Source organism: Copadichromis virginalis, linkage group LG6 (assembly GCF_057382275.1).
Source record: "Copadichromis virginalis isolate Kocher_CV1m ecotype Utaka linkage group LG6, C_Virginalis_male_GT1.1, whole genome shotgun sequence".
Lineage (NCBI taxonomy): Eukaryota > Metazoa > Chordata > Actinopteri > Cichliformes > Cichlidae > Copadichromis > Copadichromis virginalis.
In genome coordinates, this window is record NC_140623.1 from 33217780 (window position 1) to 33242733 (window position 24954).

Consider the following 24954-nt stretch of genomic DNA (forward strand, 5'->3'; position numbering starts at 1 on the left):
CATTTTTATCTTTTAAAAACTTTGAACGAGCGATTCATGCTTTTATTATATCCCAGCTGGACTATTGTAACTCCTTATATGCTGGAGTCAGCCAGACCTGCCTGGCAAGGCTGCAGTTGGTCCAGAATGCTGCAGCTCGTCTTCTGACACGTACTAAAAGATGTGAACACATTTCCCCGGTACTTGCCTCCCTTCATTGGCTCCCTGTCCGCTTCAGAATTAATTTTAAAATTTTATTGTTGACTTACAAAGCCCTGAATGGACAGGCTCCCGGGTATTTGTCTGACCTCTTGCAGACTTATACCCCCCTTAGATCTCTTAGATCAAGTGATCTTTTGCTTTTAGCTGTACCAAGGTCGAGGCTGGTTCATAGAGGTGATCGAGCATTTGCAGTCGTAGCGCCTAAGCTGTGGAATAATTTACCCCTACACATCAGACAGGCTCCTACTGTCAATCTTTTTAAATCTTATCTTAAAACGCATTTTTATTTACTGGCTTTTAATACAGCATGAGAGTTATTTGTTATTTGTTAATTCATATTTGGTGTTTGCTTTTAATACTCTAAGTTGTTTTATTATGTATGTTGTATTCTTGTACAGCACTTTGGTCAACGCTCCTGTTGTAATTAAATGTGCTATATAAATAATTAAACTAAACTATTAACTATCCCAATTCAGGGTCTGCAGCCTTAAAGGCCACATTTTAAGGCCGATTACGTCACAGCGACACGACGAATGCTGTCCCAATTTAAAGGCTGCTCGAAATGCGGCCCTCAAATGCATCCTTAATTTCCCTGAATTTTAAGGATGGGTCGGTGTAGCCTTCATGGCCCAACATATCCCAGACTTCATAGCGCGGCGGTGGTGTGGATAATTTTGCGGAAAAAAATGGCGGAAGCGGAGCGGCCGAAGAGTAAACTTTCAGAAGTAAGTTTACTCTAATATGTCATAAATAAGTGACATATTATGTCACTTATTTATGCGCGAATGTTTTTATAATGAAGAACATTAAAACATTACTGTTGGCCACGTGTTGGTAAAGTTACGTGACATTAGCGATGTTTGTACTTACTTGGTTTTAAAGCCTTTACTTCAAAATATACGCCGTTCAATAGTTGACTTTAATCTTACAGAGAATGTGATGATTTTATGGATAATTAAAGTCAGTCATATATCCACAAACACAACAAGCTGAAAGTCAGTGATGCTGCTCGGTTTGCAGTCTTGAATATCACAGCACAAGCAGGATCCACTGCACTGTTAATGTTAGCTATGTTATATTACTGCCTCTGTTCGGTGGTGTTGAGCCAAACGGACTTTAACGTGTGTTTGAACGAGCTGACGGTTCACTTGTTAAGCTGAAAGAAAGATGCTTTAATCACAGGAGTCACACATGTGTCCACTGTACCATCTGGAAACTCTTCTTGTTTAGCACTCGTAATAACACAAACACTAAATCCTCCTTCTCTTGTGCTGTTTTGTAGCAGTGTATACACCTGAGACTGTCACCTGTCTGTCTGTCCTGCACTCTCTCTCTTTTTCTTTCTCTCTGATTGTGTAATAAAAGTATGAACATGTATTTATAAGTTACACTTGTGTTTGAATCCTGCAGCTTATCACACATTTGATTTCCATGTGTGACAACTGCAAGTATCCAGAGTGAGGACAGACTGAGGGACCCACTGCTGCACATCATCTGTGAGGCTTTGCACCCCTGATGATCCACCAGGACAAACTCAGCAGTATGTGAGGAAGAGGAGGAGGTAGAGCCAGCAGCAGCTGACAGATGGAGAGAATAGACAGACTGTTCCCTGTTTGTGAAGGACTGCTAGAGAAGCTTAACATAACTAATTGTCTGTCCTGAATCAGTCTTATTGGGTAATGTTCAAATAATTGTATCATTCCAGTGTTTTCAGAGTGGGAGAAAGTACTCAGGGCCTTCAAGTTACACACTATGAAAGGCAGCAACAAGTTTAATATTCAGAAACCTAAAGTATGTATCAGCAGCAGAATGGACCTAAAAATAAATGTTTGTTCCAGTTCTATGAAGCTTTGAGTATTTTGGATTAGTAGCACTGCTGTGTTTGTTGCATCATATTGCTGTAATTGTTTATATGCTTTATATATTCTGAGGTAAGTTGATCTATAGTGTTACATCATATTCTATAAGGATGTTATGTGTTTGTATACTTTCTACCCAGTTTGACCCATTTAGCAGAAGTCAGCCTGTTTAAGGCTCTGATATCTATTCTGTATGACAGCAGTTATGACATGGTAGGATTTTCTCACCCAATAAAGGAATATTCAATATATCAGTCTACTCTTCATTTTATCAGAAGCAGTAATCACAGCTTGTACATTTTCTTTTTATAAATATATGTAAGCAATGAGCCAAATTTAGTAATGCCAACATACTGAAGGAACAACATTTGTTTCTTATATATGATACACCTATATATACACTGTCAAACCACCCCATTTGATTTCTTCGCCACCCTCATGCCACCCTAAGAAAGTTTCTCTAGATCCGCCCCTGCTTGAAAGACTATTTTTATGGTTATTTTAAAAACCTAGTTACTCATCATCAGGTAATAAATCCAACAGTTTCTCATTTATCTGCTATAACTGACGTCATAAATTTCTTATTGGTTGAGGCTAAGTTAGGCTAGGCTGCATTACCCAGAACCCTTACTTCCCTACTTGCCTGGAATAGTATGGAGCCAGAATGATTTTGGCATTGGAAAAAATGACACTGAAAGATAAAAACTGAAACTGAAAAATGAAACTTGGATACAGGAAGTAACAAACGTTTTTGGATACTATCCCCCACCCCCCACAAGATAACATACAGAAATTAAAAATTATAGCTTCAAGCAAAGATGTTTGTTTTTTCTAACACAATCTTCTTTTTTTTTTTTACACACCGTTTTTGTGTGTGTGTGTTTTTTGGTGGGTGTAATAGAAGGACAGCAAATCCTATGTAATTTTCCATATAATTTGAATTCAGCATGATTTGTCAGCTCCATCTCAAGCTTCTGTTAGCTAAATCTATGCAATACTGTCTCGAATTCAGGTGGAACTGTTAAATTGCACGTACGTCTTTTCCAGTGACTCTGCATGACTCTTGCATGCCAGTTTTAAAAAGGACTGTAAGTTATTGTAGGCCAGTTTGTATGAGCCAGCCCTCTCTCTTGTGATGCTTCCCCCTCCCTAACACCACCACCTCTCAAAACTTTGTGTGATCAGTGTGAAGGCTACTGCTCAAGATCTGATAAATGTCCTAAAACAAAGTATTCAACAGTCAAACAAGTCTAACAAACTTCAGTTCCCATTAATGAACACAGAAATGTACAAGCACAGATATTAAATCATCAGTTCAAGATGAGGCGTTACAGCTTGGTATTTATTGTTACATATTAATTACCTGTTTTATGGAATAGTATGCTATAATGTCCATACATGATGTTTACCTATCACATGCAGGTCATTTTCAGGTTTCTTTGCCAAACAAAAAGGAAAAACAAAGCTTTTACCCCTTTACAACTGTAACCAGGAAAGGCTAGAACCTGTAAGCCCATTTATTGTGTATGTATATTTAGTGAACAACCAGCACTCTCTGTACTACTGAAGAGCTTGAGCTGAGTCATGCAGGTTTGAGAAAGAGGTCCCTCACCTTGACAGATATGAATCATATAATGGTAAGAAAGTAATAATTTATCAGATAATTATAGTATAAATGCATTAAATTATGGTCATTAATATTAAAATAATGTAGTACTTTAATGTGATTTAAATACTCTGTTTAAACACTGTTTTCCCTTACATTTGATTATTTTAGGTAAATAAAATTATCATTGTAGAATATCCAAAAGTGGAAGGGGTGGACGTGGCTTTTCTCCAAGCTACAGGTCCATATCATACCATTTTAAATACATAACTTCTGTTTTGATGGTGCTGAAACATGAAAAATAACTCTTGTCTATTGCTCTCTCTATATAGTAGGTAGTCAATATAAAAGAAAAGTGGTTGTGATTTTACCTGTTGATGGTTATACAGGCAGATTCATTTGTAGTGTCTGATGTGCTGGGAAGACCCTCTTTTACATTGTTCCACTGCATCATGGCACTCCACTGCCATTTGATACAACTGATTAAAAAATGACAAAGGCAGCATGACAGCTGTGCAAAAATGCACACTTCGGTCAGACAGCGGCTAAATCTACACCTAACAATGATAAGGTAACTTTCTCCATGAGTGAATATATTGTTAAACAAAACAGTACAAATCATTACACAGTTGGAAAGTTAGTGTAAAAGTCTGCTAAACTGCTTTGTAGGTGTTAACACATAGTCTATTAAATTATGTTAAGACTAACATATACTTTAGAGACAAAAATCTACCTTTAAAGCTACTATTTAATTGAAATTTGTTCAATTTATTAGTGTATTATTGAACTGCAGCACAGCGGCATAGCACTTAGCACTGTTGCCTTGCAACAAGAAAGTTCAGAGTTTGACTCCACCATCTGGCCTGGCCCTTTCCCTGGGGAATTTTCATGTTGGCCCCTTGTTTGCGTGCCCTAGCACGGAACCCTGTGGAACCCCATATTTAACCTTAGTGTGTGAAGAGGACTCTCCATTTGTCTAAACAAATTAGAGTCGATTAGATAGGGATGATTCAAACCACTGCAGTGCTTTACCTTTAATACAGCATGTTCTAATCACTGTAATAAAATGGAATGGTCAGCAGTACCAAACAGTTACAGTATCAAACAGTTACAATTGCTCGAACACAATAAGAACATTAAGCTAAATTAAATACTACAATATATTACAAAGTTGTTGTTTTTTTTAAAGAAATAGCCCTAACCTATAATAGCTCAATTATAAATATCTAGAATATTACAGAGATTAAATATAGATGACTGACATTTTACTCTAAACTGTAAAATGTTTGCCAGCAACCAACCTGCTCTCAGCATCAAAAGACTCCGACCTAAACAAACATCTGGAAGTAAGTTCTTTTTTAAAAACTAATGTTAGCCTACTGCAACTACCTCGTTTCAGTTGTGGTAGCTACCTGGGCTATGTGCCACTTCAGTATCTGCATGGACCACACTTCTGGGTACTGTAATGTAGAAGTACATGATGAAGACAAGTACACAGCTTTCACATCCCCATTCAGATTATATAAACATAATCGGATGCCTCGACGATTGTGCAATAGCCCTGCCACATTCATGAGAATGATGCTCAGGTATGCTATCTGGATTATGTCCTGGTGTTTGCCCCGACAGAAGATCTGGCATTACAAAGGTTGGAGATGGTCTTTCAGTGACTTAACCCTCCTGCCATCCTTTAAAAAACTCACACCCATTACCCTAGGGACCATTCTCAGCCACGCCCAAAAACGCCATAAAAAGACCATATATCCATATTTTATTCCACTTTAAATTAGCCAACCTTGTAAAACTACTTCTCCCTGAAATATTCATGTAAAGTTTTAATTATATTGTCGTTGTTTTAACCCTTCAAATCCCAGTGTTATTACATGAGCGCCCTGTGTTATAAGCCCCAAAAAACAAAAAACGAAACTAAATATTTCCACAAAAAACCAGTTGAAGTAATATGTGATTGTCATTATAAGTAGGCCTTTAGATGGACCAAAGATTGGCACCAACATACATTTTGACCTGCCATTATTTTTTTGCATTTTTTTTGCAATTTAAAAATTAAAACTTCAAGGCCCTGAGTCTTCATTGACATCCAAGAAAAGAAGAAAAAATAAAATCATATGATGATAATTTGGGGATGAAAAATAGCGTTTATAATGGAAGTCAATGGGCAGAAAATGGTCCCCAGGGTGATGGGTGTGGGGATTTCTGCTGCTCAGCCATTTTAGGCTGATTTAAGGAATTCACACTGGAATATTAACATTGACAGGTAAAAACTATCCTGTGGCAAGTTTGGTTATATTCCACTGAAAACAGTGGAAATGGCAGCCATTTAACACATAGCAGTGGCACAAAAAGGTCCCAAGAAGGCAGGAAGGTTAAGCCCACAACCGCAAGCTTTCTCCAAAGAAACATGATTTCCTGCAAAGATCAGTGAGGTTTCTGGGATGTGTCATGAGTGCTGGGGATATAAGGTCAGGCCCTGACAAGGTTAAAGCCATTGCATCTGACCTTATGGAACAAGACACTAGTATTCCCTTTAATGAAAATTCCTTTTTCATTTATGCATTGATCACGTGTTCTGACAATACTATGTATGAGGTATTAGTTATATATAAAGGATAGCACAATATATGTGTTTTATACTTTATTCCACACAGTTAAGTATTGTAGAGTAGTTAGGGGTAGACTGGCACACCCAGACACCATTAGACGGTAGAGATGTTAGACGGATAGTGAGATCCCTCTCTAACCCTTAAGCAGGAGGGGGCCCCCTCGGAGAAGGATTCAGGAGATACATCTTCATGTGACTGTTAAGAGAGGTTTTAACTCTCTCTCTCTGGGGGAAAGGTGCTGAGCTGTAAGAGTGGGGAAATGTTCTTTGTTTCGTACTTTGTATATAAGGAGCGAATGCCACTTCTATTTTCAGCATCTGACCTGACTGTTTTCTCTCCTGCTGCAGTGTGATATAAATTTCACTTCAAAGACGCTCATAAAGTGTTTGCATTTTATTTAAAAAGTTCCACGACATCCCTCACAGAGAAAAATCTGCTCTTCGCTTGCTATGGACTGTGTTGTACCAACAGTTCAATGAGAACTGTTTAGACTGACAGTGGGTGACAAGAGCCCCCATGGGGAGGGGCACAAACACCATCAGGTTCACAGGAAGCTGAACACTGATGATTAGACAGATGAATGCAGGCAGACCTTCTTTTTGCTGAAGCAAGCCTTGCTGGAACAGGTCATTTTTGCCCATCCAAACTTCAGCGAGTCCTTTCTACTCTCAGTAGATGGATCAAGTAATGGTCTTGGTGCTGTGCTATCACAAGTCCACGTTGGTTGATCTAATGTAAGACCAATTGGATTTGTGAGCAAGTACCTCACCAATGTAGAGTTCAAGTACCCAGCACACCGGTTGGAATTTTCTACTTTGAAGTGGGCTGTTTGATAAGTTTCACTACTGGCTAAGAGGCCACCAGTTCACTTTTGTGGACACACAAAAATCCTTTGGATCCACATGTTCAGATTGATTCTAGGATGTGTCCCCATGGCTCATTTGCTGCCCCAGTTTTCTCACACTGTGCTGGTACCTGGGTGCAATGGTTTCGAGGTGCTTCCTCATGATTTGCTGGTGGAGAGTGAGAAAAACTGTAGTGCAGTGGTGTCAAACTCAAATACACAGTGGGCCAAAATTCAAAACTGGAACAAAGTCGTGGGCTAACATTAATATTTATTGAAAAAAAATCTTCCTCTAGATATAAGAATTAATCTTTTGTTATGGACTCAAACAAGTTTTGCTGAAAAACTGAATATGGAACAAGCAAAGCTTAATACTAAACAATATTAGCTGTATAATACCAGTAGGCCAGCTCTAATAGTAATTTGGTATGGCTTCGCGGGCCAAATGTAATTAGGCTGCGGGCCAAATTTGGCCCACGGGCCAGAGTTTGACACCTATGCTGTAGTGTTTTTAGTCGGGTGATCTTTTTTTGCATAGAAACTGTCAACCATCAAGGAGATAACATCTTAAGGACCCAGTTGAAATACTCAAGCTGCTTAGGTGTTCAATTAAGTTTCAAACAAGTTCCTGATTGCTGAGTTGTTGATCATGGCAGGTGTCCATAAATCCTTTACCATTTTATAGGCAATAGCTCTTGTGAAAGAATGAACTGGACATTAGGGAACATAATTCGTGCTCTGCCTCCTAGGGTGAAGCACAAACAGAGTTTGAATTAATTTGAAAGCCTGTACCTTAGCCTTGTACACCCTAACTGGAAAATTCAAAAACCAGCTTTATTTGTTGTTACATATTGTCCACCTGGTCCTTACTCAGATTTTCTATCTGATTTCTTAGAAAGTTTATTGCTGAACTCAGATAAAATAATTATTGTTGATGATTTTCACATCCATGTAGATACTGAGAATGACAGCCTTAGCACAGCATTTAATTTGCTCTTGGACTCAACTGACTTTTATCAAAATGTTTAAAATCAAGTTTGAAAAGCTCAAATATCTTGCTTTTCACCACTCATTGAACAAAATAGGAACAACCCTAATTTTCTCTTAGTCAAATTGCTGTTGAGCAAAGTATTCCTTTAACCTTAAGTATTAATGACTTCACAAATGTCTTCAAAAATAAAATTTCAATCATTACAGAAAAAAATATTAATAACCATTTCAAAGACATATCATTATAATGTGATGATCCTATTCCTGATGTAATAAAAACAGACAATGTTTTGAATGTGTTATTTTGTAAGGGTAGGTGCACAACTCATTGCAAGAATGCAAGATCTGCATGAATATGGACTGTGTAAAATCAATAGGTAGCACATTGTTAACTCAAACAACGAACATCATTTCATATCAAGCTTATGTTTATTAACTGCTTGAGAGAAAATAAAGAAGCAAAATTCAGTATTGTTAACAAAGGTAGCATGTGCTAGTAGAACTACTTATTACGCTAGCATCTAAAGAGCTGAAGATGATATTATTAGGTAAGAGAGAGTGATATTATACCCCTTTCGTCAAACTGAGTGATTTATGTTAAAAGGGAGTTTTTCCTTCCCACTGTCGCCAAAGTGCTTGCTCATAGGGGGTCATATGATTGTTGGGTTTTTCTCTGTATCTATGAAGCGCCTTGAGGCGACTTTTGTTGTGATTTGGCGCTATATAAATAAAATTGAATTGAATTGAATTGAATTATGACCCCCCTAATTGATTTATGACCGCTAATAAATTATTCATGAGCTCCGGAAGTAATTAAATTATTCATGAGCTCCGGAAGTAGGAAGTAATTAAGTAATAAAAATATGATATTCATAAAAATATGATATTCATAAAAATATGATATTCATAAAAATATAATTGATTATTTAGAAAGTTTCTTATATATCAAAAAATAGCATTCTTTTATTTCTTTAAGCAATTAAAATTTTTTTTTATTTTTTTATGCTCAAAAAACGCCATCTGGTGGCGGGTCAGTGTGTGTGTGTGCGCGCGCCCGAGGCTGTGTGTCTGGGCGCGCGGGGGCGCGCCCGTGTCTCCGGACCGTGCTCTCTCGGGCTCCGTGCTCATGTGTTTAAAAATGTATTAAACCATATTAAAATTGTTTAGTTAAACTTGTGCTTTTGTAACGTTCAGTATGGCCACAAACACATGCTGCATGCCTTGGGGGAAAACTTTATTTCGATTTATATGCATTTGTAGATTTAGAATAAAACTCATACTCAGAAAAAACTCGCGATCCCCTAACCCTAACCCTCCTTAGAAACATAAGCAGGGAAAACTCCTTAAAAAACCCTCCGCGTTTTCTCCAAAACCCTACAATAACTTGTTAGGGTGCCCCCTCTATTCCCAAAACCTTATATTCGATAACAGGGGAAATCCTGAAAAAATCCTTAGTCTTTTTTCTCAAATTCAGCGCCCCGCGGCTCCCTTCATGCTCAGCCAAACAAAGCCAAAACTCCTTTTAAAAAATTCTCCGCGATTTCTCCAAAACCCTAGAATAACTTGTTAGCTACCCCTCTATTCCCAAAAAAAAAAAAAGCGCTATAATCCAAAAACATTGGGAAAGCTCCTCTTACTAGCAAGCTCTAAAATTCAACCCACACTCTAAGTTCTACCTCGCTCTTAATCTCCGATCCACAACTTCTTGCAGAGCACAATTTTTTCCTGCTTGTTCGCTCCCCGCTCTGCTCCCTAATGCGCTGCTTACCTCGTTTGAAAATTCCCCCCTTAGACCAACTCCGCCTCACTGCGCCCCGCTGCCAATCACATAACCCTTGCACCGCTCCCTTTGCACCCCGGTTAGCCAATCGGCTCCAGGTCTGATTTTACGATCTCCCGCTGAGGTTAAGACTATCTTCGAACCCCCAGAAGACATCTGACTTCAGACGTATCAACAACTAGCGCCGCTCAGACTGCTTGCGAGTTCGCATAGGGAGCGGCCGATTTCAACAGCAACTTGCGTCTCTTTCCTTATCCGCATATCATTCGGTAAGTGTTAATCTTCCTCTCTAACTACATTTTTGCATTTTCCTTTTTACCATTCTGTCAATCCTTTCATTTAAAAAAATAAATAAATATCACAATGGTTTGTAACAGGTACAATACACCATCCATCCATCCATTCGCCTCCACTTATCCTTTTCTCAGGCTCGCGCGGTGCGCTGGAGCCTATCCCACGTACAATACACTTTAAAATATATATAAGCTCCCCTTTTAACTCCCGTAAAAGTTTATACATTACATGTCTACATCACCTATCATGGCCTCATCGGGTATCTCATATCATCTTGTTATTGTTATGTTATGCTCCTTTGATATTTTGCTAGTTTGCGTGTTTTAAAACTCTTTTTGTTTTTCTTTATATTTTTAGACCCAGATGTGTTAACCTGATCCCTGCGAAACACCAGCTCTGCGTGGATTTTGACCGCGAGTGACCGGATGTTGTTTCCGGCCTGAGGTTGCCTGAAATGCCGTGAGGCTCGTTTGAAAGATTGCGCCCGAGACCAACTCCGCCTCCAAGGCATGCCTACCTTTAGCTGCCACCAGTGAGATATCAGAGCCGGGCTCCACATATCCAATCAGGAGCACGAGCAAGACAGCTTTTGCAGACTCTCCAGAAATATACAAGTCCTTACCAACTGCTCTGCAACCCAGTGTTTCTGGTCCCCTCACTAACATCGCTTTTTGAGATATTTTTTATGAACCACCAAAAAAGCAATTTTACCCCACAGACTGGGTCTGAGGGCAGCAGCGGGGACAAATGATTGTAATGAAGCGACGGACATTTCATGGCTGGTCTTGCATAATCGTGAGTTATTATGTCATATGGTGATAAGTACATAGTTTTGCAAGAGGCATACAAGCACTGTGGAAAAAGTAATCATAAAACTGTTTTTGTGAACACCCTACGTTATGCTTTAAAAAATGTGATACATGTAATGTGATCATCAAAGAACATGATTTAAAAAAAAAAAACTTTTATTCTTATGCTTTTAAAGTATGTCAGATTATCTTAAAACACTTATTTGTATGTTATAATGTTTTTCTTACACCATGTGTAATTTTTATAGACACCTTATTCATTGTATCAATGTGTAATTATGTATCTTTGATAAATAAATAAAATATTTAATCTTGTATTTGTGTACTTTCTGGTGATTCAATAAAAAATTAGTCACATATCGCTCTGATAAACACAGATGGCTGAAAGAAATGTTTGATGGAACAAAGGAAACAAGTGTCTTGCTGCTAAACTTTTAAGTCACCATGGTTTAAATGAGAAAGTCTGTATGTAAAACATGAAAAACTCCATATCAGTGATATCTACAAAGGTGTACTCATTTCTTTGTAATGGTACTTTACTGTTCCAATGAAACAAAAAGAAAATCTCATTTTTAAAGTACATTTTTCGGCCATCCTGACCTATTTTCAGGGGCAAGAATGTTGATGTTAGACTGTGTTTTAAATCAGGTTGTGATCTTAAACTAACTATCACAGCACTGATTTCAGTTGTAATGTCAATTAGAATCCCAATTTGGCTTTTCTCCAGTCAGTGTTATGGTGAAATTTAACTTGTTCTTTTGTGTAATTGCACATGGCCCAGCAAAGGACCCCTTAGTAAACTGTACAGCATAAGTTTTCAATTCACTTTTGTCAGAAAACTTCACAGTATGAGAAGTTACAGCACAGTTTCTCCAAACGTGTGGTTCTTTTTCACCCAGCGTGCTTTTAGAGCATCTACATTAGCTCATGTAGTAAAAGTACAATCAGTAAGTGTACTTTAACATTTGAGATTCCGAGTGACTCTTGCTTAGATCATGTGAACTATATCATGAACCTTTTTTTGTATAATGCATCAAACGTGTTCAAATCAGTTTATTTTCAATTTATTTTAACTAATCTAGAGACAAGCAACTCCTTTTTAGCTTCTGTTATGTATTTACCTCTCACACCTTAATCTAGATGTTAGTGTTCTCAGAGTTAACATGTCTCATGTTGCCATGTTGTATTTCTAATACCCAGCCTCAGTGTTCGCCCTGTTGACCCTCAAATCCAAACACCAATGATCTAGATATTCACAACATTCATAAGGAGATTCTTAAGGTCTTAAGTTTTGTTGTTTTTATGTTTTACAAAAAAAAAACCTTCACATTTTTTATATTTTTAAACGAAAGTGACATGCAAGGATATTTTTCTTTAGTGATGTTGCTTCAGCAATCTCAAATACTAATTATTCTGGGAATTTTTATGGTCAAACTATGTGATTTTCCAAATGTGTGTGTGTGGAGTAAAATGACCTTGTTCTTATGATGTTGTCACCGTGAATCATTTAGGATTAACAACACAAATTGTATCGATAGCAGAAACAGTCTTATAACTTATAATTCTCACACGTTACCGCTAGTTTTACAAACGCAGTCTTCTTCAGCTCTGTTTATGTAGCTTTTATGAAACTGATTTTCCATAGTACAAGTAGAATTTAATTGTTCTTTGCTCTCCAGTATAAATGCAATAATTTGCAGGCTTTTTACTGAAACTCTCACAATGCAACACTCAATGCTCAGAGCTTCATATATCAACAGCTCTGAAAATATCTTCTTTTTTTAAAGTAATGTAGGACAGGATCTCTCACTCTCTGTGTCTCAAAAAAACCCAACTAAACTGGCAATCACCACTAAACAAATGAAAGTAGTTTATGGCTTTTTTATCAGCTGCATTTCTTTCATTTATGTATTGATCCCATTGTTTATTGGTAATGCTTTTAGGTCACTGTTTTAGCATGTCTGCCTCACACTCCATTTAAACAGTTTTACAGATAGTGGGGTCTGGTAAGGAAGTTGGGGGGGAAGCAGACAACTCCACAGGAAGAGGCTTTTTGTCTTTTCTCCACTGTAAAAGATAGCAAGGCAGTGTGAAACTTTCTTTGCGGGAAAGACAAAACTGAGAGCCATGCTAGGCTCAGTGAGAGACTCTGCTCACCCTCTGCCCCAGCGATGGCAGTCCCTCACCAAGCTTGATTTCTGTTCTTTGTCTTGATTAAAGAATGTTAGCTACCGCTCATCGCTTGTCTGCAGGCTTTATTAAACGGAAAACTTCCACAACAACCTCTAAACAGTGGTTTATGGCTTTTTGTCACCTGCAACACCATGTAACACTTGGATGTTAGATTCTTTTACCAGTCAGTGTTGTTAGCCCCAACCCCCAGGCTCCAGGTGTCTGAGCTCTAACCCTGGCTGCCAAATGTCCTATCTACTAATATTATTTTATTTTTTTATTATAGCACAAGGTTCAGTTAGGTTACTACTTTGACTTCCTCAATTTGAGCACATTTCTGACCCGATACTTTATCAAGCTTTTACTCGAGTGTTTTTGACACTAGCAGCTGTACCTCTACTTAAGTGAAAATTGCCTGCAATTTTGCCACCTCAGTTGCCACTTTTCTGGAGTTTGTACACTTTTTATATTGAAACGTTCAACGTTTTACGTGTTATCCTTGATCACAGTTCTAAACAAGTTAACTTTCTTCACTTCAAAGTAACCCAAAAAAAGAAACTATATGTCCAGTTCTCTTTACTCCAAACCTGGTTTAAGGCTATGCTGTTGTTGTGATATGGCCATACAAATAATATTAAGTTTAATTAATCTTTTAAAAAAATGGCTGCTTCATGGCTACCTGTTCAGAGAATTTGCAGACTTTTATGGAAACTGTCACAATGTAACACTCACTGTCAAAACAGGGTTGATCCATGTTTCTATGAACACTGATTAATATATCAACAGCTCTGAAAATCCTTTTTTTTTTTTAAGTAAAGCAGAACAGGATCTCTGTATCTCTAAAAATCCCAACAAAACTGGCAATCACCTCTAAACAAATGGAAGTAGTTTATGGATCTTTATCACCTGCAACACCATGTAACACCTAGATGTTAGACTCTTTTACCATCACATTTGCAAGGGTTTATGTGTTATCCTTGATCACAGTTCTAAATAAGTTAACTTTCTTGACATAAAAGTAGCCCAAAGAAGACAAATATATGTCCAGTTCTTTTTTACTCCAAACCTACTGATCGGAAAACATTATGTGATGCTGGAAGTTTTCATCCTATCCATCTGCAAAACAAGTTTACCTGTAAGCCAACACATTAGACGTAAGCAAATTTGTGAAATTCCTGAACAATGTGCTTTGTGGAGTAGCAGTAGTACTAGAACTAGTACTAGTAGTCCTAGTATTCTGCAGCAACCAGGCTTCAAGAGTGATCACTCTTCTGGCTTTCAAATGGTGAAAACATGTCACAGTCTTAACCGCAAATCAGAAATGTTGGTAAATTTAAAAAGGAATTTAAACGTCAGCTTTGACATAGACACAGACTTTATTAATGCCACACTCAGGAAATTCACATGTTACACATGATTTAGCTCACCTGCTAAATCCCCAGAGCAATAACCACATCAGCATCATTAGCCTGAGTGTTGATCCTCCAGGTGAGTGAGTGGAGTTGAGTGTGTGTGTGTGTGTGTGTGTGTGTGTGTGTGTGAGTGTGTGTGTGTGTGTGTGTGTGTGTGTGTGTGTGTGTGTGTGTGTGTGTGTGTGTGTGTGTGTGTGTGTGTGTGTGTGTGTGTGATCAGAGGTGAAGCTGCTTTCTGCAAAGTCTCATCAACAACCAGGAAGAGTCTAAAAGCACTAAATATGAAACAGACCATTTACCATACCCAACACTGAGCTCCTGCACAGTCAGATGAGTGAAACATAATGTCCCAGTGGTGTTCTGTTGGATTTAGCAGGTGAGCGTTGTTGCCAGTCAAAACCTTTTTGGAAACTCTTTACAAGAATCAGTGTAATTATTTGTTTTACTTGAATCAAATGTATTGGTTTATATACCTGAAATAAAACTTTTTTTTGGAAACCCGTTACATCAAATAAAACTTTCTTGGAAAAGCATTGCAAGAATCAATCGAGTTATTTGTTTTACCCCATTCAAATCTATTGGTTTCATTACATCAAATTAAATAATTTTGGAAACCCGTTACATCAAATAAAACTTTCTTGGAAAAACTTTACAAGAATCAATGTAATTATTTGTTTTACTTGAATCAAATGTAATGGTTTATATACCTGAAATAAAACTTTTTTGGAAACCCTGTACATGAAGTAAAAGGTTTTTGATCTTGTAAGTTCTGGCTTTAATATTTTCAGCTGATAAAGTGAACTTCATACAAACTCTGTGTTAGAAAAAGGGGATAGTTTACTACATGCTATAAAAACACAATCCTTAATCTTTTATTTTGCAACTTTATCTTTCTGTTCTGGTTTTGAAGTTCACTTTATCAGCTTCACCCTAGGAGGCAGAGCAGGAATTATGTTCCCTAATGTCCAGTTCATTCTTTCACAAGAGCTATTGCCTATAAAATGGTAAAGGATTTATGGACACCTGCCATGATCAACAACTCAGCAATCAGGAACTTGTTTGAAACTTAATTGAACACCTATATATAAGAAACTTTCTAAATAATCAATTATATTTTTATGAATATCATATTTTTATGAATATCATATTTTTATGAATATCATATTTTTATTACTTAATTACTTCCTACTTCCGGAGCTCATGAATAATTTAATTACTTCCGGAGCTCATGAATAATTTATTAGGGGTCATAAATCAATTAGGGGGGTCATAAATCACTCAGTTTGACGAAAGGGGTATAATATCACTCTCTGGTAAGGTTTGTCTTTTCAGTTTATCGTGTTTATTGCATTGCTTTATCCCATGAAAGACTTTAATCCATACTGACCTGTATTTAACTTGAATTCTACTTTCAATTAGCACACATATGGATATTTTAATTAACAGTTCTGTTGCAATATTACGACTTTTGCATCCCATATCAGAATTGTAAATTTTGTAAATTCAAAACAAAAAGTAGAATTCTATGTAGTTCTCAGGTTCACTTCCTTGGACATCCATGGAGTTTGTATACCTGGACCAGGTCCTGTATTCCCACACAGGTAGAACGATATTCCCTAGTCTGGCACTCGGCAGTTGTGGGCCAGTACTCAATCCAGGTTCTCTCACCAAGCACATACTGGTATCTGAGCAAAGAAAAGTGAGAGGAAAAAACCAAAAACATTGGGTCTTCACACAGGCAAGTTTAAAAAGTCAGAAATATCATATGTATTGTAACACTATGAGCAGCAACATGATAACATTTGATTGAACCTTAAATCTACCTTGCTTGTTTGTTTGGGATTTATTTCATACAATTGGTGCAAATTGGCTTTAGTTTAATTCAGTTTGGTGGGCAAAGAACCAGGGAGCGGCGTGGCGAACAAGAAGCGGGACCCTGGTTACAAAGAAAAACTCAGAGCCTTCAGGAGGAGAGCGCCTTCATCCTCAGGAAATTGAGGTCTACCCACTCTGTTTTCAATACTTGAGACTATTATATTCAGTTTATGGTGCAAAATAAATAAATAAGTAGGTTTTCTCAGAGGTAGTTTCTATGGTGAGACCTTAGCCATCAAGGACCTCCTTCACAGACTGATGAAGATGCTGCCTTTGGAGGTGAAGCAGGGTCCATCTCAGAGACCTTTACCTTGGAAGTTAGGACCTCAGTTTGATTTTTGGTCCTCTTTGATGTTATCTTTTTTATGTGTTCTATGCTCAGTGTTTACAAGGGTGAGCGGGGAGCCCATCAAACTGTGTATAATAACTACAGGGGCTGCAACTTAAATGAGTAGCAGGTTAACGAAACTGGTGTCAATCAACATCAGTGGTGATGTGAAATAGGTCCCTGTACCATTTCAGATCATAATTCTATTTATGATGACATCTGCCTGAACAGGAAAAATAGATCTACCTTATGGAGGTTGAACACAAACATTCTAAATTACCCATATGCTAAAGAGAGTTTGAAAAAAGAAATAGAGATTTAATTAGATTATAACGAGAATGAGGAGGTGTCACAGGGAATATTATGTTGCACACTGAAGGCACTGATTAGAGGCGAAATAAACAGTATATCCTCCTACCTGAAAAAATCAAGTAGGGAAAATTTTCACTTGGAAGAGAAATTGTTAGATCTGCAACATCTACATTCTGTGATGCTGAATGCTGATATTAAACCTGATATAATAAGATTTAAAAATGAAACAGATGACATATATGCAATGGACATAAGAAAAAAAATCTTTCTATAATACCCTTTTGTATCATATTTGATACAAGAGTTTTGGAGACCTCGATCTCATAAACATGATTAATACTTGCCATAATTTCAAAATGTTACGGACCAAACTCTCTCTCTCTCTCTCTTTTTTTAATCTAAAATTAACATTGTTGTTAACAAAAAGTTGCCCCAAACACCCAAATGTATCAAATGCAATACATAAAAATATAATAATAAAAATAATATATACTTTATTGATCCACATGGGGAAATTCCCCTCTGCATTTAACCCATTCACTCAGTGAAGGAGTGGGCAGCCATTTGGCACCCAGGGACCAGTGTGTAGGGATGGTACCGGGCTCAGGGGTACCTCAAGGTAGCCGTTCAGTTTTCCTTTAACCTTTGAAACCATATTTCTGGGCAACATACCAGTGAATAAACTGAATTCTAATGATAGAAACCTTTGTATATGCATAAGTATAAAAGAGACCTATACAACTGTCTTTCTTTCTCATAGTGCAGAGGGATACCTTCTACAGAATATGGTCTAAGTCAGGGGTGTCTAACTCCAGCCCTCAATGGCTGGTGTCCTGCAGGTTTTAGATATAACCCTGGGTCAACACACCTGAATAAAGTGAAAAGTTCATTGCCAGGCATCCGAAGAATTTCAAGACATGTTGAGGAGATAATTTAGCCATTTAAGTCAGCTGTGTTGGATCAAGGACACATTTAAAACCTGCAGGACACCAGCCCTTGAGGCCAACAGGTTTTTGTTTGTTTTGTTTTTTATTTGTTTTTTTTCTCTGTTCTTAAAACTAAAAGTTAAAAAATGTGAAAGCAAAAGCAATATAGAAAGTCATACTACTGCTATTGTCTAATGTGCTTTCTCAATAAAAGAGTTTTCTTTTCTTTTTTTTAAAAAAAAGAAGAAATGCACAAGATCCACACACATGCACATATATAAAAACTCACATTCTTTTTTCATCATCTTTGTAAATGTCTTTGGATATGCCCATGATAAGGTAGGTTTTACTTGCTGTTAGACCCTGAGCCTTTCTGCAGTGCTGATAGCTAATGAATATGCGTGGTTGACCTTCTGGACCAACATCGGTATTTCCTGCAGTTAGAAGACAAAGTAGAAGAAATTTCTTTTACTGAATATATATATATACACATATACACATATACACACACACATATATATATATATATATATATACAGTGGGGCAAAAAAGTATTTAGTCAGCCACCGATTGTGCAAGTTCCCCCACCTAAAATGATGACAGAGGTCAGTAATTTGCACCAGAGGTACACTTCAACTGTGAGAGACAGAATGTGAAAAAAAAATCCATGAATCCACATGGTAGGATTTGTAAAGAATTTATTCGTAAATCAGGGTGGAAAATAAGTATTTGGTCAATAACAAAAATACAACTCAATACTTTGTAACATAACCTTTGTTGGCAATAACAGAGGTCAAACGTTTACTATAGGTCTTTACCAGGTTTGCACACACAGTAGCTGGTATTTTGGCCCATTCCTCCATGCAGATCTTCTCGAGAGCAGTGATGTTTTGGGGCTGTCGCCGAGCAACACGGACTTTCAACTCCCGCCACAGATTTTCTATGGGGTTGAGGTCTGGAGACTGGCTAGGCCACTCCAGGACTTTCAAATGCTTCTTACGGAGCCACTCCTTTGTTGCCCGGGCGGTGTGTTTTGGATCATTGTCATGTTGGAAGACCCAGCCTCGTTTCATCTTCAAAGTTCTCACTGATGGAAGGAGGTTTTGGCTCAAAATCTCACGATACATGGCCCCATTCATTCTGTCCTTAACACGGATCAGTCGTCCTGTCCCCTTGGCAGAAAAACAGCCCCATAGCATGATGTTTCCACCCCCATGCTTCATAGTAGGTATGGTGTTCTTGGGATGCAACTCAGTATTCTTCTTCCTCCAAACACGACGAGTTGAGTTTATACCAAAAAGTTCTACTTTGGTTTCATCTGACCACATGACATTCTCCCAATCCTCTGCTGTATCATCCATGTGCTCTCTGGCAAACTTCAGACGGGCCTGGACATGCACTGGCTTCAGCAGCGGAACACGTCTGGCACTGCGGGATTTGATTCCCTGCCGTTGTAGTGTGTTACTGATGGTGACCTTTGTTACTTTGGTCCCAGCTCTCTGCAGGTCATTCACCAGGTCCCCCCGTGTGGTTCTGGGATCTTTGCTCACCGTTCTCATGATCATTTTGACCCCACGGGATGAGATCTTGCGTGGAGCCCCAGATCGAGGGAGATTATCAGTGGTCTTGTATGTCTTCCATTTTCTGATGATTGCTCCCACAGTTGATTTTTTCACACCAAGCTGCTTGTCTATTGTAGATTCACTCTTCCCAGTATGGTGCAGGTCTACAATACTTTTCCTGGTGTCCTTCGAAAGCTCTTTGGTCTTGGCCATGGCGGAGTTTGGAGTCTGACTGTTTGAGGCTGTGGACAGGTGTCTTTTATACAGATGATGAGTTCAAACAGGTGCCATTCATACAGGTAACGAGTGGGGGACAGAAAAGCTTCTTACAGAAGACGTTACAGGTCTGTGAGAGCCAGAGATTTTCCTTGTTTCAGGTGACCAAATACTTATTTTCTACCCTAATTTACGAATAAATTCTTTACAAATCCTACCATGTGAATTCATGGATTTTTTTTTCACATTCTGTCTCTCACAGTTGAAGTGTACCTCTGGTGCAAATTACTGACCTCTGTCATCATTTTAAGTGGGGGAACTTGCACAATCGGTGGCTGACTAAATACTTTTTTACCCCACTATATATATATATATTAGGGGTGCAACGATATTCGTATCGATATTGAACCGTTCGATACAGTGCTTTCGGTTCGGTACGCATATGTATCGAACAATACAACATTTGTAATTTCTTTTATCAATTTTCCTTCTGACGATGCTGTCTGTGTTGAGCGCTCAGTGAATCTGTGTTCGACTACTCCGCCTAGGCTGCACTGTCGAGCGCAGATCCACTGAGCGCTCAACACAGACAGCATAGTCAGAAGGAAGAGCGCAGGGCAAGCTAGCGAGACAGAAGTTAAGCTCTACTTGCAACAGGCAAATTGAAACTCATTCAGATCTGGCGTTTGGAATTATTTTGGTTTTCATGTGACGTATGACCCTGAAGGTAAGCGAGTCATGGACTAAAGTAAAACAGTATGTTGGATGTGCCATGCAATGCTCAATTACATTGGTGTGAACTAGTGTGTTAGCGCAGTTAGCTCGTTAACGTGTTGGCCGTCTAGCCCCATGCACGGAGTGATCGGCGGTAGCTTGTTAACGGAGATTTGCCGTGTTGTGGCGTTAAGGTCATTTCAACGAGATTAACCTGAAAGCACTAGTGGGAACACAACGAATATGACTGCACATTTACGCCGACATCATCCTAGTGCAAAGACAAGTGGAAGCAGACAAAAAAAAGCAAGCATGCTACTAACTTTAGCCGAGTCATTTAGACAGCTGTTAGCACATGATTCTCCTTATATGTTTAATATGCTGCTGAGAATATAGCCCAGAAGAAGCGGATAGTATAGCTTTTATTTTGGAAAGAGCCATTTCTCTGTAATAAACTCTCTTTTCCAAAGATGAGTGATTCCTCAATCAGATACAGGGCTTGCAATATCGCTAGCCCGACGTCCTGGAGCTAGCGATTTTTTTCAGTCGGGCTACCAAAATCTTTCTCTTCCCTGCCCGTCGGGCTATTGTAGGAAAAATATATGTCAATGCTTTTGCATTCTTTCAGAAATGTAGCTGGGTAATTATGTCATTGGCATCGGTGAGCCACTGTCAATATGTGACATATTGAAGTCGCGTTTGAATTTGCGCTTGTTTTTTTGCTTTCACTTTGCAATCGTGCGAACTGTGTATAGAGAGCGACAGCACTGATCTGTGAGTGATGATAATTTGTGCACCAATTCCTCTGACATCGTCTTATTAATCGTTAGCTTACTATGCAAACATGACAAGTGAAATCTCCCGCAGCAAGCTTACACATGTGAGAGGTTGATCGCGCAGAGAATCGCTGAGCTTATGTGAGTGAGCGTGTAAAAGCATTTCAGTTCTGCTGAGCCAAATAAGACAGGTCAGGGTGAAGAAGTGACAGCCAAAGAAAAGCTTACCACAAAACGGAGAAGTTATGACAAATCAGACTATAAGGCAAAAAGAAAGTGCAGCTTTATGGTTTCATGGACAAAATAATTTCTGTGGCTGCGATATGATGAGCTAAATAACCAGGGCTGCACATAAGTGGTCCGCAGGTGCGCATTCGCTGTCAAAATAAAAAACACGCACAAGGGTTAGGGTTAAATTTAAAAACTGTACTTTTGGGTTAAAATATATATTTATAATTTTAATAAATGACAAATTAAAAATGCATGAACATTTTTTTGTATCGAAAAAATATCGAACCGTGACACCAAAGTATCGAACCGAACCGAACCGTGAATTTTGTGTATCGTTGCACCCCTAATATATATATATATATATATATATATACATACATATGTATAAATAAACTTTATGTCTACCTATGAACCGCAGAGCTTAATAGAAAGTCATTAAAGAAAAAGGAAATTAACACCCACCTTCCTTGATGACTTCAAGAATTTGTACTCTGTAAAAGTCAGTGGACCAATAGGGTTCCAACTCTTCCACTCTCACTTTGTAAACTGAGAAGAAGCAAGTTGTAGATCGTTAAACCATTTGCTTGTTTTCTCACTTTTTCATTAACAAATATCTCTTACCAAAATCTATACTGCCATCCTTTGCAACTTCACAGGCCTTTGCAATGCGATCTTCATTGCCGACTTCATTCTTTCTCTGAAAACTGCAATTCTCTGGAAATACAGCATTGGTCCAAAGTAAATTCACAAGCGATGACTCGAATGACTGAGCAGATGTGAATGCGTTCAGCTGTTCATATTATTCCTAGATGTTGATTTTCTTTCAACACTGTAATTGTGTAAGATGAGTGTTGTAAAAGGCACCAACAAATTGTATCATTAATATTATCATTATCATTAATATCATTATTGTTGTTATTAATATCATTATTATTGTTTTTGTTGTCGTTAAAAGTTATACAATATAAAAGTTATATTTTCAAGACATGTTATCCGCTATAAAAAGCCAGGCCAGGCAAAACGCCTTTCATGTGTTTCTGTGTTTTATCCTCAGTTACTTTGACATAAAGGCATCTGCTGTGATGCTTACACCTCTGTTGAAGTCCCACAAGTGTCAACTTTGTTTTTATACATTGATATAAAAATATGGATATGTACTGATAAATGATTAGAAGTATAATATTTCTGACTGAAAGAGTCACAATGGAATGGAATCAAATCGAATCAGGGATCAAACCAAATTGGGACCTAGTGAATCTGAATCGAATCAGTTATAAAAATTAGTGAGGATACCCAGCCCCACTGTTCAAGCATTTTTAAAGAATTTTGCTGAATTAGAACAGATAGTGCAGCCTCGCACAATTCGGAATTCATCCTAATAGTTATATAATCACGTATCAATAAATATTAGTGACCATAATCCACTGCCAGCCATACATGCTAATGCCATAACATTGGGTTAATGATTGAGAGATGATCTGGAATGCTTCTAATTATGAGCTTGGTTTCATCTTTCCAATGTTTGTTTTTTTTCAGAACTGTCCAGGCTGTTTTAGAGCTTTTCTGTCAAAGTCTAATTTGAGTGTAACCAGAGGTTTTCATACGTTTTTACTCAGAGGGATCTCTTGATAGTAGACTAGACAATGATATGAGTGCCATAATGTGAAGAAGTTTTTCTTAACCGTGGAAAGAATCCACTTGTCTAATTACTTTTGAGCCTCTTAAAATGGGGATAAGATATACAAATGTCTTTAATTCTTAAACACTGCAAAAGTTGTTATGCAAGCATGCTACTTTCTAAATATATGAGTATTCAAAGCTCTGATTACGATAAAATATTGTATAGTTTATAAGCAAAGGAGGATGTGAGACTGTATGGTTGTCCACATGCCCTCCAATTTGTTGTGATTGACAAAAGATTAAAAGAAATTAGTAGCTACTATTCTGTTGTCTGCAGCATGTGATGCTCTGCTACACACAAACCATCAATAAAGGTCGCATCTTTCAAGGTAAGTGTTAATGTCTTTTGTCACTGACTGTTTCTTTAAGTTCCAAATAGAATAAATTCAAACGGAATAAATATATAAGTAGATAGTGTGGTAATGTTCTTTACCTTCTGCACATACACATTCCTTTCTTCCACTACACCGACTTAATAGTGTTGCATTTTTCCTTTCAGGGTGATAGAATTTCACACAAGGTTTCTCTGCAAGAAAAGAAGATGTTGAAAAATACTTTGTTTTCACTCATGGGATGTCACACCAGCCAATATATATATCTATATATCTATATCTATATATATGTGTGTGTGTGTGTGTGTGTGTACATATATATAACCATATAATATAACCATATATATGTACACATACACACACACACACACACACACAAAAACACCCAGCACGCCCCTGCGGGCGGTTTATCCTTCAAGCTCGGGTCCTCTACCAGAGGCCTGGGAGCTTGAGGGTCCTGCGCAGTATCTTAGCTGTTCCCAGGACTGCGCTCTTCTGGACAGATATATATATATATATATATATATATATATATATATATATATATATATATATATATATATATATATATATATATATATATACATACATATATATTACAGTCTTTGTTGACCAAGAAAACCATAAAATTCTCATCATGTTTTTGGAAACTGACATTTGTTATATTGATATCTGATTTTAGAGACTCACTGTTGTTGTATTCATAGACGGACACTGCAGTTGGTTGCAAGAAGCTTGCTTCCATAGTTGAATGGATCCTGAAAGTGATTATCTCTGGCAGTACGCTACTAATCTGCGGAGAGGTGTCCCACAAAGGTAAAATATGTGTAGGTAGTGCAAAACACAACTGAAACACACATGCTGAACAGCAGACTTTGTAATTAGGCAGGGATGACCCTTTAACACTGGCATACTTGAGAAAATGGGATTAAAATTACCTAAATTTGAGGAGAAATCAACACAATAGCTCTTTGAAGTATATCAAGAGGCTATTATATTGAACATATTTAGTAGTGAAGTATGTCTATGATTATATAAATAAAAGGCAACTTATCAGTCACAAAAGAAACACAAACATAAGTCGTCTGAATTTCAGAAAGAAGCCATACAGACGATCTTACCTTATTCAGGTAAATGATGAGTGAGCCCCTTTCTGAAAGATCCGTATTGCTTTCATATCTTGAAATGATCCTGGAGTGGCTTTTAGACAACTGCACACACAGAATTTAAAAGTAACTGGTTAGTACAAATAATAAGTTATTGTGCATTCTTGCTTTTGATACTTGTGTCCTTTTAAGCTCTTACAGCATCCAAGTCATTTTTGTTAAATGTGAATCCAGTTGGCAAACCAACATCTATAATTGACATGGATGCATTGCGCTCCTCTTTAAACCTGCATAGGCAAAAAATAGAT

At 37.8% G+C, this 24954-nt stretch overlaps 1 protein-coding gene and 1 long non-coding RNA gene across 2 annotated transcripts in view; one reads left to right on the forward strand and one right to left on the reverse strand.

Annotated features, from left to right (window-relative positions):
• The first annotated feature begins 9155 nt into the window (after positions 1 to 9155).
• LOC146708201 (uncharacterized) lies at positions 9156 to 11319 on the forward strand. Its single transcript, XR_014920939.1, has 2 exons — positions 9156 to 10170; positions 10553 to 11319. It is a non-coding gene; the product is annotated as an uncharacterized LOC146708201 (long non-coding RNA).
• Positions 11320 to 14533: 3214 nt separating this feature from the next.
• The window catches only part of LOC146708202 (complement C3-like), a 47332-nt gene continuing 36911 nt past the window's right edge, over positions 14534 to 24954 (reverse strand). The window contains exons 36-43 of the mRNA XM_085459968.1: positions 24846 to 24933; positions 24662 to 24751; positions 24231 to 24333; positions 23642 to 23734; positions 22150 to 22242; positions 21991 to 22074; positions 18319 to 18463; positions 14534 to 16273 (exon numbers count right to left, since the gene is read on the reverse strand). Of these exons, the coding sequence (XP_085316094.1) occupies positions 16129 to 16273; positions 18319 to 18463; positions 21991 to 22074; positions 22150 to 22242; positions 23642 to 23734; positions 24231 to 24333; positions 24662 to 24751; positions 24846 to 24933 (841 nt within the window). The 3' untranslated portion in view covers positions 14534 to 16128. The remainder of the gene's footprint in view (positions 16274 to 18318; positions 18464 to 21990; positions 22075 to 22149; positions 22243 to 23641; positions 23735 to 24230; positions 24334 to 24661; positions 24752 to 24845; positions 24934 to 24954) is intronic.